The following is an 11,191-nucleotide window of genomic DNA, read 5'->3' on the forward strand; positions in this document are numbered from 1 at the left end:
GCTGTCGCTGTTGATGCGGTCATAGCAAACTCTTCATCTTCCTTTTTTCCACGGTGTGGTCCACGCGCTTTCAGGGAGCTTTGTCCCAACTGAGTCATCCACCTTCTCCTGGCGTCCGCTCCCGTGACACCTCTCCCTCATCCTCCAGTTCTGCTCCCCAGGTGTCCCTCCTGTGTTTTTCCGTCCAGCTCTGACTCAAAATTGTCTTCGTACCTGCAGCCTTCTGCTTGTCTCTTCTCCCGTTCTCCCTCTCTCAGCGTCTCCCGCACGTCGCTGTTTCCTGTCTGTGGTGTTTGTTCGCAACCGCAGCAAACCCAGCCTCAACCAACTGCATCACCGTCCCTGCCGTCGTCGTCTCCAGTGCCCGGGCCGCCAGGAGAAAACATCCTTCCTTCTTTTTTCACGTCCTCTGGACATTCTTCGGTACCTGAGAACCTCTTGAGAGCCCCACCAGCATCATCATCCTCTTCCACTACGACTAGTGGGTGCCCAGCTGTGTTAGCCCCGAATCCACCGCCATGGCGGCTAATATGTCTTCGCGGGTATCCGGTCTCCACCTGTGAGACACTGGCGTGGTATCTCTCTCCTTTTAATCTGATAGCTGCCGAGCTTCGAGTCCCTCACCAGACAACCACCTACGCCGGCTACGAGAGTCTGAGGTTTTTTCTGCAGTCCACGGAGCCCATAAAACCGAAGGTTTGGACGCATGTGGCCGTCACCCTTGGATTGCCCCCTACTCATATGAGGTTGTTCGTTGACGGTAGAGAAGTGGCCCGGAAAGAACTAACTGGACGCTGTTCCTTGTCACACGGGCCCTTACCTATCTGGTTGCCTCCTCTGTGTATGGAACCCCCCGATGAGAAAGCAGAAGAAGAAGACGAGACTCTACCGGACGAGGAAGAAGAAAGCAGGAAACGGATAACTCGCCGCACAACCCGCGAGAGGCACAGGCGTCGGCAAAATCAGCGCTGGTATCCTTCGTCTTGGCATCATAACAATCCTTACCATCACCTGGAAGACGCGCTGGTAACAGAAGAAATGGATGCATGTGGTCGGACCGGGACAAAAAGTAGGTCTATAGGCATGCGCGGAAAGGTGGCTGATTTCCGTGTGTACTTCAAAGAACTCAGCGAAGAGGAAGTGGCGCTCCAAGTGAGCACCTGCGATGAAATGTTCGCACAAGAACTGGCCGGGCTGCCGGAGGAGCGCGATCGCCGTCAGGTCCAAGCTTCTTCTCGACGGAGTGGAAACCAAGGGTCGGAGTCAGATGAGTGCGATTTCACTGACTGCACCAACCACGGCCAAGAATTAGCGCACCCCCCGAGAATTTCCTCAGTAGGCCAGCCCCGTGAGATAATAGGACCTCTCACTGAGACGCCTGGGGGGTCGATGCTTACTTGTGTTGCGAGCGTTCATGCGGCGGACACCAGGATTGGAGCGGAGGGAAGCGAAGCGGGAGGAAGTGAGACATGCTGGCCGAGACAGGATGACGAAAGTGGAGCCGGATTTCGGCCGGTAGTCCAGTACGCTCCCGAAGGATCGACCACACATTCCAGAGTGGTTCAGGTTGCTCACGGAGAGAGAGATTTAGAAGCGGGCTTAGGCACTGCCGGCGAGGGATTTGGCAGCGCGCAAGGAGAAGGCCCCAGCACATCGCCACAAAAGAATGTGGAGCTTCCTGAAGGAAGTGGACACACCCAAGCAGGGTTGCTTTCCTTCGCGTGGCGCTCCCGGCGGGACTGGAATTCATGGCCGAGTTTACGGATTCCCGTAGCTGTTGACCCGGCTGTGATTGCCTGGTCAAAGGCACCGACTGATGGCTCCGAGGAAAAGAAGAAAACAACTGAAAAGCCGGGCCAGACAGGATATTTGGAGAGAGCTCATGGCGTGGCCAATGAGGCGCAAGCAGACAAGAGCAGCTGTTTGTCCTCAGCCGGTGTTCCCCAGCCTGACTTTACCGGTTACCTGAAACAGTTGGTCTTGACACAGGAAACCGAGCACTCTGTCCGTTCCGACGGTAGATTCTCTTCGGTCCCCGTTGACCGCCGTCATTCGTGGGTCCTCAAAATTCCGAGCGTACGCTGGATCCTCAACGAGCACACTTGGGCAACCATCATTGCATGTGTGAACAGTCAAGTCAGCCCGGCGACCGAGAGCTCACAGCAGAGCCGAACCGAAGGGGGCGGAACCCCCGGAGTCTTTCCCTCATCTCCCTCGTCTCCTGCTTCTTTATCTATTGCTCAATGGGGTGACAGCATCCAGCGCCCGGACCAAGGGTCTGATACTCCAACAGGGGCCGTTACTCCAGGCAGCGGGGAGTCTGGGGGAAACAGCCGGTCCACCAGACAGGGTGACGCAGGAGACCTGGATAGAATTCAGGTCTTCAGGCAAAGCTTCTCTTGCCTTCTCCAGCAACGATGCGCCAGCTTTCTTGGTGAGGAGGCGTCGTTAGCGAAGGCACACCAGAGAAAGAGACACCAACCAGGTGCGGGAGAGGAAGGCAGGACCTGGCGGAGAGATGCTGTTACTGACGCAGAAGAGGGCCCTCACACTGACGGACATTCTCGCGACTTTGACGATGTTGTCTTCGAACCAGCCTTACAGCTATGCCGAACTTGGCTGCATTTGCTGCTGTCCATCATACATTGCGTTGCTGTTTTTGCGCCGTGGCCTTCTGCTTTTGGCACCATGCTTTCAAACTTCAGGTGAGGCGGGATCCTCCGTCGCGTAGTTTCAGACAAAAGCATCGCAAAGTGTCGGCAGACAGAACCCAACACAGTCAAGACGTTTCTAGAGCGCCTTCGCAATAACAGATGTTGACCATGGTGGGAGGCAAGCAGAGCCTCATCCCGAACTCTATTTTCTTTTCTACAACTGGATCCCTCGCGGGCGGCTGATGTGACCAATGTGTACACCTATTTGCAGGTTTCCTGCAATCAGGCCAGTCGTATCATGCTCCCTCCCCCCCATTATGTACTCCACGTAGCTCCCTCATTGGGCCGCTCCTGGGACGTTCTAGAGAGCTTGGTCACCGCTACCTTCCTGGTCTGAGGCCCTTTAATATCTAACGATTCTTAGTTTGTTAGGCGTCAGCATGGCAACACTTGACCAGCGCCTGTGGGCGGTCACTCATTTTTACACGCAGTATGGCTTCTTTGCCTTTGCAGAGCACTTCTACCCCGCACACTCAAACAGTGGCTTTTCCATCTCTCTTTGTCTATGACCGAGGATTCATCCGCGGATGGCCGGCTTCGGGTAGTGATCAATCGAGCAAAGGCTCTCAGGGCGGCCGAGGGTTTAGCGTCTGCTCGCAGCAGTGTGGGCTCTCGGATTGAAAGAACCAGCAACAGACGGCATTCTACGGCTAGCTCATCCGCGGACCGATCTACGGACGAAAGGAGACCTGCAGATGCAGCAGGAGCCGCAGCATGCGTAGGAGCCGCAGCAGCAGTAGCAGCCAGCAGCCTCGTTGGCTTGAAAAGCGTCTTTGGGCAACTGTACGCTCAGCTAAGCGGCGTACCTCCAAAGCGAATGCGTACGCATGGCCGGGCGTGGTATGTGCTCTACGAGGGTGAGGGTGGAATCGATGCAGGGGGCATTTATCGCGATTCTATAACCCATATCGCCCAAGAGCTTCAGTCGTCCCACAGTCCTCTTTTCATGCCCTGCCCCAACAGCAGAGGCTTCGGAGACAATCAGGTGGGAGAAACTTTCTATAGACGTAGTACGTCCGACCGTGTTGTTTCCCGTGGTGTCCAACCAGTTAGGGATGCCCTAGGATAGTCGAGAAGCGCGCGACTATGCGCAGGCCACAGGGTAACGCGTTCTCGATTGCGTGACGTCTGGCCAGTGTAGGCACTGTTCAAGTATCCCTCACTCCCCCTTAACAACAGCAAAGGGCATGCGCTTGTCACCGAGACCGCTGACTGTATCCTCAGCTGGATTCCTGATTGCCAAATGCCTGTCCGGATGTCATTCGCTTTGCCGAGCCTGCATTGGTGTGTTCTCCCGGTCGCCCTGACGACTGCTGTCTTTTTCCCTCAGGACCGTTGGCTGCCCCTTCCCGGCTGTGTCTCGCCGGATCATCTTCTAATGTACCAGTTTCTTGGCCGGCTGATGGGCGTGGCTGTTCGGGGGCACCTTTGCTTGGACCTAGACCTTCCTGACGTGGTGTGGAAACCCATTGTCAAACTTCAGACTGGAGCACACGACCTCGAGGCCGTCGATACTTTGTGCGTGCAAATTCTTCAGAAGGTCAGAGATAAGAATCACAACAGGGGCATCAAGCTGTCTCAGTTGTCGAGAATATTACGCGGACTTGTCCTCTTTGCTGGTTCATGCGCATTCTCGCGCTGATCCGCCCTCCAACGTCTGTGACGGAGTGGCAGAGAAGAAGCAAACAGTCACAAGGTTAAGCTGCAGTTCAGATCGTGAGAACTTCTTGAGCGGTATCGAATTGCTCCTGGCGTACTCTTGCATTTCCCCAAACCCAGACAGCCGCTTCCACAGGGACGGTTTCGCGGATGTTCTCCGCAAGGAAACAGTCTGGCGGCGAATAAGCTCCACTGGAAACACCCGTTGGAGACACGAGTCAGCCCCAGGCAACCAAATATACACAGACATGTACAGACCTGTTCGATACGTGATATGTCAATATGTATGCGGAGCACACCTATGGAAAGGGAAAGTTTTAGGGCGAGGATGGACACCAGGGAAAAACTCATATGTGTTTTCTCCGAAGGCCTGCAGGGACGGTTACGGTCGTGCTGGCGGGGGGGACCCTTCCGCCCACAAAAGCTTCTCTGTCACCACAGAGAATCAGCTGTCTCTTTTTGATCACTTGTTCTTGAAATGCTGTGACACATCAACCAGTGCTGTGTAATTTCAGGAAAGTGGTACTAGAAAAACGGAGCTTCTTTTTTATGCCTGCACTCTGTGTCACCAGATATGCCAGCTCGATGAGAGCCAAGTAACTCGCCAAGCCTTTCCTGATGAATTCCCCCTAAACTGGAATACAACACTCGCCGACGGTCGCATCGTAGATCTCAGACCTGGAGGCCGAGATTTGTCCGTGCAGTGGGACGAGAGAGACGACTACGCCAGAAGGACAGTCGCCTGTCGGCTAGAAGAGGGAAGGCGACAGGTATGCTTTTTGCCTATGTTTGGTTCACCGGTGGGTGCCAAGCCTCTGACATCCCCGTGCAAAACAATTGAGAGCGGCAGCTACAGAGCGTCTGCATGCGTTGTGTACAGACAGGAATCTCTTGCTGAAAAAAACAATACATTTTTGCAGGAGCCGCAGTTGCCCTCATGAGCTGCGCCCACACGTGGTCGCATGAAGTCGTGACTGCTGCGGACTGCCCGGTCACTTATCTGACACTCAGCTATAACGTCCGTCTAGCCGGAAAACGAGGGTGTTACGCAGTGTTTTCCCTTGTCCACCAGCTGAAAACCGCTCCCTTGTGGAGTTTTCCTGCTTTCACGCAGTTCCAGGTTCGGCTCTGCTAGCCGCCCACAGTGCCCCACCTAGAGTTCCCTGAAATACCCGTTCTGTTTTTCGCGTCCTTCCCTTGCTTCAGGTTGATGCCATTCGGCGTGGAATCGGGGAAGTCATTCCCATTCAATTTGTAGATCTCCTTTGCCCTTCTGAGATGGAGCGGCTTGTCTGCGGAAGTCCGGAAGTGGACATTGAGCTCCTGAAAGCCCACACACGATACACTGGATTCTCTGTACGTCAACAGCTGGACGGTTCTTCGTATCGGCCATTCTCCGACCACCACGAGAGCAGCCTTCCAGAATTTTTTAGATTGAGCTCAAGCAGACAGCGCTTCCGTGTATGATGACTCCGTTGGTACCACTAGTTTTAGCGGACGGCAATACATGTTTACAGATACACCACCAGGGCAGGGAAAAGCTCCTGTGTAGTATCAGAGTCTGAACCGAGTACCTGTCAGCTTGGACGGAGGAAACTACACAAATTTATCTAGCCGTCCACGCGAAGAGCGGGGCGGGTAAGGGTGGCTCCGGCTTGCTGTCTGTGCGGCAGCACCTCGCTGACCGATCGATACAGCAGAGTGGTGTATATACACCTCTCACCATATGCTGAGCAGCTGCAGTGGGACGGAATAGTACGGAATACAGTTATTACTTCTTCCGTCAGGTACTAGTTGTGTTTGTGGGTGAACACAACATCGGAACAAGGCTCGGCCCAGTGCGTAGAATTCGGAAATATCAACTACATCAGTCACAGATCAACCGTGCCAGGGATTTAGCTGGGATAAAGACCGCTGGCAACCGGTTGGCTGCCGTTCGTCAAAATCCCCTCTTTGGAGCGAGCTTCCCATACAGTTTCAACCTGTGAAGCGCCTTCGCTGTCCAGGGCGCTCTTACCTTCAACTGGTCTCACTCGTTCTGTTTTCCTCTTTTGTCTCTTGTCGCTCAGCCTGCGGATCCTGTCATCGTATGGTTGTGGGAGGTGCTGTTTAGCTTTAACACCCGGGAACGCCAGCAGTTCTTACGTTTTGTTTGGGGTCGCTCACGTCTGCCTCCTGTAAATGCTACGTGGGAACAAGACATGGAAGTGGTCCGGAAACACGCGTCTGGTACTTACTCCCGTCACAGTCCCCTAAGCTCCGCTGAATTTGGCGGACATACTTCCCTAGCTGCCGGGTCTGGGCAAGACCGCGACTTCCCCGTGGGCGAAGGAGGTACGCCGGGGGCACACGGGACCGGAGACCTTGAGCCTGGCCTCCGGCAGAGGCAAAGACTGGAAGGAGAACAGGAAAGGATGGAGGCACCGAGGCCTGCACCAATGCGTCCTGACGATATGCTCCTCCCGGCGTCACACACTTGCTTCTTTCAGGTAACAAGCGCTCACGTTATAAGGCATAAAGGGCAAGGTGTGTCCCTCACTCCGAACTAGTTTACCAAAAAAAAATATTAGTCACAATTCTAGTAGAAAAGTATAGCTGGTAAAGAAATATCAGAATCAGTAGAATTTTGAACAAAAAATCACTTATGTACTGATTTTTTTGTATTTCTAATATACCCGGGTGTATAATGATGGACTGGCTACAGGTAGCACCGAAGGAAATACTATAGACAGCACCTTCTTGAAGCAGGTACAAAGGGGCATTTTCGGTGGGTCCTCAGTAGCCGGGTATTCTTATCAGGTAGGAAGCATACACGTTCGAGAAGTAGCTGACGTGTTCACACTTATCAGCGAGTGGTACCCGGCACCTTAGGGTCTAGGGTCCGGGTATATGTATTATCACACTGTGGTTTTGCCGAGACAAGGGACAGCTCATACAAGGTAACTTGGTTGGTTGTGCATGTAGTGAAACGCTGGCATGTGGTGCTTATATCACTTCACGACCCTACACAGCCGCGCACGATGTCTATATTTATATCTACGACCTGCACGTTCCTCACTGACAGCAAGAGGGCAGGTACACAGAGGGAGAGGCTAGTTGAAGAACGGACAGTGCAGTATGTTGCCTGCCGTTCGGTACAGAATCAGAATTGCTTAATATGACCTTTGTCGGCGGGAAGTCTTGTGGCCGATTGAAAGTCTTTTCCGTTTGCTGGGCCCCGATGTTCGACCAGGGATAGAACGTCTTCCAACTGGGGAGGGGACCGTCGGATGGAACGACGTCAGCGAAGACGGGCCTGGGTGAACGAGTGGTGCCGGGGCGTCCGACAACTCACCCGCTGTAGTTGTCACCTTCCTCATTTGCCGTCATTTGTGTCGTGTGTTTTTGTTTACAGATTGAGCTGCCGCTTTATTCAACCAAAGAGATCCTGAGAGCAAAGTTGGTGTATGCGATCACTGAGGGCATTGCCATTGATGCCGACAACGTTGCAGATAACACCAGCTGGGACTAGCATCGCTTTCTTCAATTGGCAACTAGGAACTCTCTCCCGCTGTCCTAGGTAAAAAGATGGTGATAGGCAGGGTGTTGTGGGCATGCGCGCTTCAGTTGCAACACGCATGGGGTCAATAACTATCGTTCTCTCTTTTGCTACGTCTTCGACGGTGGTGGCAATGTAAATGCCGGGCGTGGGAGCATCAAATTCATCATTCCGCCCAGACGCTGCTCCGGCCTGCAAATGGGCGGCTAGTTCTTTTGTTATGCTTTATGTAATACTGAGCAGCTAGAGAATCGAGGGAACAACACGCGCTCTCAAGTGTGGTCCAGCAGGGTCTCGAACAGTAGGGATGTATCAGAAAGGCTAATCCCGATTCGCTCCGCGCGGGCTCCGCAGCGCACAGAAAAAGTGAGCGTTGGAAGCTCAGTCGATTTGAACTGATTTGGTACAGCTTCGACAGAGGCCGAATACGTACCCACGTGGGAGCGAGCCAGCCGGACGAATAATGCTAGGAGCGACGTGATGTTTACGCCTGGGCGTTCCCTGCAGTTGTGGGTGAGGCTCACAGACAACGGCAAAGAAAAACAAGGCATTTCTTTGACACCATTGCCGTGCAGCCCTCTTGGATTGGCGGTACCGCGGCAGTCGGGGTGTTCCTGAGACGCGGAACTTGAGGAGGGACACAGTCAACTTTGTGCCGTGGGTATTTGAGACAGAACGAAGTACGCCCTATCCCGGGGCGAGGCAGCACACAAGTGTAGTAAGTGCCCTATATCAAGTGTGTCTCGGTAGGACTCCTCGAGTCTCTTCTCCGAAGTCGAGCCCCAGCATCATTGGGAGCTCGGGTTCAGATGCCGGAAAGTACACCAGCATAGGCTACAGCTCCAGCTGCCTACCCCAGGCTCTCAACACCATTAGACAAAAACAACTTCTCCGCACATCAAGCTGTGCCGCTCGGTGTTCAAGACACGAGCACAAAGCAAATCTCTCCGCTGCGTACTCAGCCACTTCAGTCTTCTACACGTTCACAATTTCCTAGACGTCTCTCGGCCGAGTCTCGTTCTGTCGCAGCGTGGCATGACTTCGGGAACACATCTGGCGGTCCGCGGCTGCTTCCGCTCAGCCGCACGTTCCGAACGACTAAGCTGCTCTTTACGAGGGAGCTTAGGGAAGCCACATCATGCTGCCGCTTTCACATCTGCGACGCGCTGCTGAACTCTAAGACCGACTTCTGACCGAGTCGTCCTTCCGCTTATACGCGGAACCAGATGGGAACTGCTTCCCGGCACCGAAGTTACTCTCCAGAGTGCCGCTGTCAGACGCGCCGTACTCTGAAGTGCGAATGACGTCTTCGGTAGGAACGTTTAGCGTGTGCAAATAATGGAGCCAGTCTTTGATAAAAGAGTGTGCACAAAACTGACCGAGTTCAAATAGTTGTCAGGTGGTGCACACTGGCACGAACTTCACAGCTAGCCGCGGAACATTGCAAATTCCTCGGACGGTGGCCGACGCCGAAACCATTCAGAAAGAGCATGCAGGATCTACGTACAGAGCCACAGCGCAAAAAATCGTGTGTCAGCGCGCTTTCCCTGCCCACTGCAAGTGCGCGGGCGGGCACAGCCACTACTAGTCTGCTCATACACCCGCGTTCTCAAGACATTAGACTGTCACAGCAGTGAGAAGCTGCTCGGAATACTGAGCAATTTCTTCCAGTTGGCTCGACAGAGCCCAGGGATTCTTCAGTTCTCTTTCTAAGAAACACAGAGGGGGTCGCTGAAGGTCACCTGGTGCCGAATGGCACCAGAGTGGCTTTCTTGGGAGAGTCGGTCTCTCGCCATGAATTTGCTTTCCTTGCTGCTCTGGAAGGCAGTGCTTCTCATCGCTTTCCCAAGCGCTGGCTACCGCTTGGACGCGCATCGCCTTGCTGGCCTCACCGCCTGCCATCTGCACCACTAGGTTCTCGTGTGTTTTGCACGTCCCCGGTTCCACTTCATGCCCTGGAGTCCGATCACGTTGAATTCCGGTTTTCGGCTGCGCGGACGGCCCCTTGATGCGCAACAAGAGCGTGGACAGCATTAACGCCAAAAGACGTCGTCTGGCAATGCGAGCTGGTTCTGCCAGAGCTGTGCGGTGATCCACCGAACCCAAGGCAGTCTGCGGAGACGCGTACGCAGCGCCGAGAACATGGGTCGCAGCTCCGAAAACAGCGTGACCTGGAAAAAGCAACGTAGCATTTTCACCAGCGACAAAACCTCGGGGAGCGCTTTGGACGGAGAGAGCAAGAAGTCCCGCCACTTGACTTCCGGCCCCGCGCACCACTCGGTTTCTCCTCTGCACAAAAGCTTCGCCATTTCTGTGTAACTGATTAACTACGGGCCGCGCATCAACTAAGAACAGGGGGCAGCTCCACAGCGTGAAGGCCACTGGACAGCCGATTCTCGGAACTGGTGGGCTTCGCGGGAAGACACTTTAAAAAAAAAAAAAAAAAGGGAGCCGCAATGGATAGAACACAGTACTGTCTTGATAGAAAATGCAGCCTAACCAGGGTTGACTAGGGAAGAGCGTGTCTACGCAACGGGCAAGAGGAACTGGCCTTCCTCAACCTGTGGGGGCTCCTGAAAAAGATATAGTCCTTCTCAGCCCCGGTTGCGGCCTTCAGGCTTCTTTCATGATGGAAAGATTCCCAAGGCAACTGCTGTCCACGCCTCAGCTACATATCGAACAAATCTTGCTTCAGAACGGAATTTGCAAAAAAATTTCCCCTCGTGGCTTGAAAAGCTGACGATGCCCTCAAACTACCCACGACAGTGTGGCGGACACACGACCATGCAAGCACACTCTACGCCGCTGTAGTGCTGTGCAAATGTGGATGCTACATTCAGGAATGCGTCCCAAGCAGATTCCCAGCTATGATTTGTGTTTGCTGCTGACCTTCAGCTAGCGCAGGCAGGGCAAGGAGTGGATGCTGGTTCACTAGAACAGCTAGCAACCGCACGACTGCCCATGCGGTATCAACAGAACGCAACAAGCGAGACGAATCCATATCACCCGCCTCCGCCAGAGCCGCAGAGGACGACTGCCGAAAAACAATCAGACGGTTGTTCCAGCCCCCTGGTTCGTCGGTCTGGCATCGCGTATCCTCCCCCTGTCTTGTGCATTCTGCTTCTTTTCCGGAGGTCACAGTCTCAGTCGTCCCCGACACTCGTGTCTTGCTTTCTGGGACTTCGCCATATTCCCTCTCCGTCTCCTCAGTGTCCGCAGGCAACTGCACGTAACGTGCCTGCGGCGACACGGGTTCAGCCCGGGCTCCTTGCCGGCAAAT

At 54.1% G+C, this 11,191-nt stretch overlaps 2 protein-coding genes across 2 annotated transcripts in view; one reads left to right on the plus strand and one right to left on the minus strand.

The window, feature by feature from the left end:
* Positions 1-8,211, plus strand: part of CSUI_003498 (uba ts-n domain-containing protein) — a gene marked incomplete at its 5' end in the record, with an annotated part of 36,808 nt that extends 28,597 nt beyond the window's left edge. The window contains 7 exons of the mRNA XM_068063696.1: positions 310-2,705; positions 3,168-3,699; positions 4,946-5,143; positions 5,580-5,729; positions 6,443-6,707; positions 7,078-7,172; positions 7,768-8,211. Of these exons, the coding sequence (XP_067924329.1) occupies positions 310-2,705; positions 3,168-3,699; positions 4,946-5,143; positions 5,580-5,729; positions 6,443-6,707; positions 7,078-7,172; positions 7,768-7,884 (3,753 nt within the window). The 3' untranslated portion in view covers positions 7,885-8,211. The remainder of the gene's footprint in view (positions 1-309; positions 2,706-3,167; positions 3,700-4,945; positions 5,144-5,579; positions 5,730-6,442; positions 6,708-7,077; positions 7,173-7,767) is intronic.
* Positions 8,212-9,336: 1,125 nt separating this feature from the next.
* On the minus strand, positions 9,337-11,188 carry CSUI_003499 (uncharacterized protein). The gene is made up of 2 exons (XM_068063697.1): positions 10,801-11,188; positions 9,337-10,082 (listed from the first exon to the last, which is right to left on the minus strand). The coding sequence occupies exons 1-2, from the start codon at positions 10,910-10,912 to the stop codon at positions 9,529-9,531; spliced, it is 666 nt and encodes a 221-aa protein (XP_067924330.1). The 5' UTR covers positions 10,913-11,188; the 3' UTR covers positions 9,337-9,528.
* Between the last annotated feature and the right edge of the window lie 3 nt (positions 11,189-11,191).

Source organism: Cystoisospora suis (genome assembly GCF_002600585.1).
Source record: "Cystoisospora suis strain Wien I chromosome Unknown contig_1570, whole genome shotgun sequence".
Lineage (NCBI taxonomy): Eukaryota > Apicomplexa > Conoidasida > Eucoccidiorida > Sarcocystidae > Cystoisospora > Cystoisospora suis.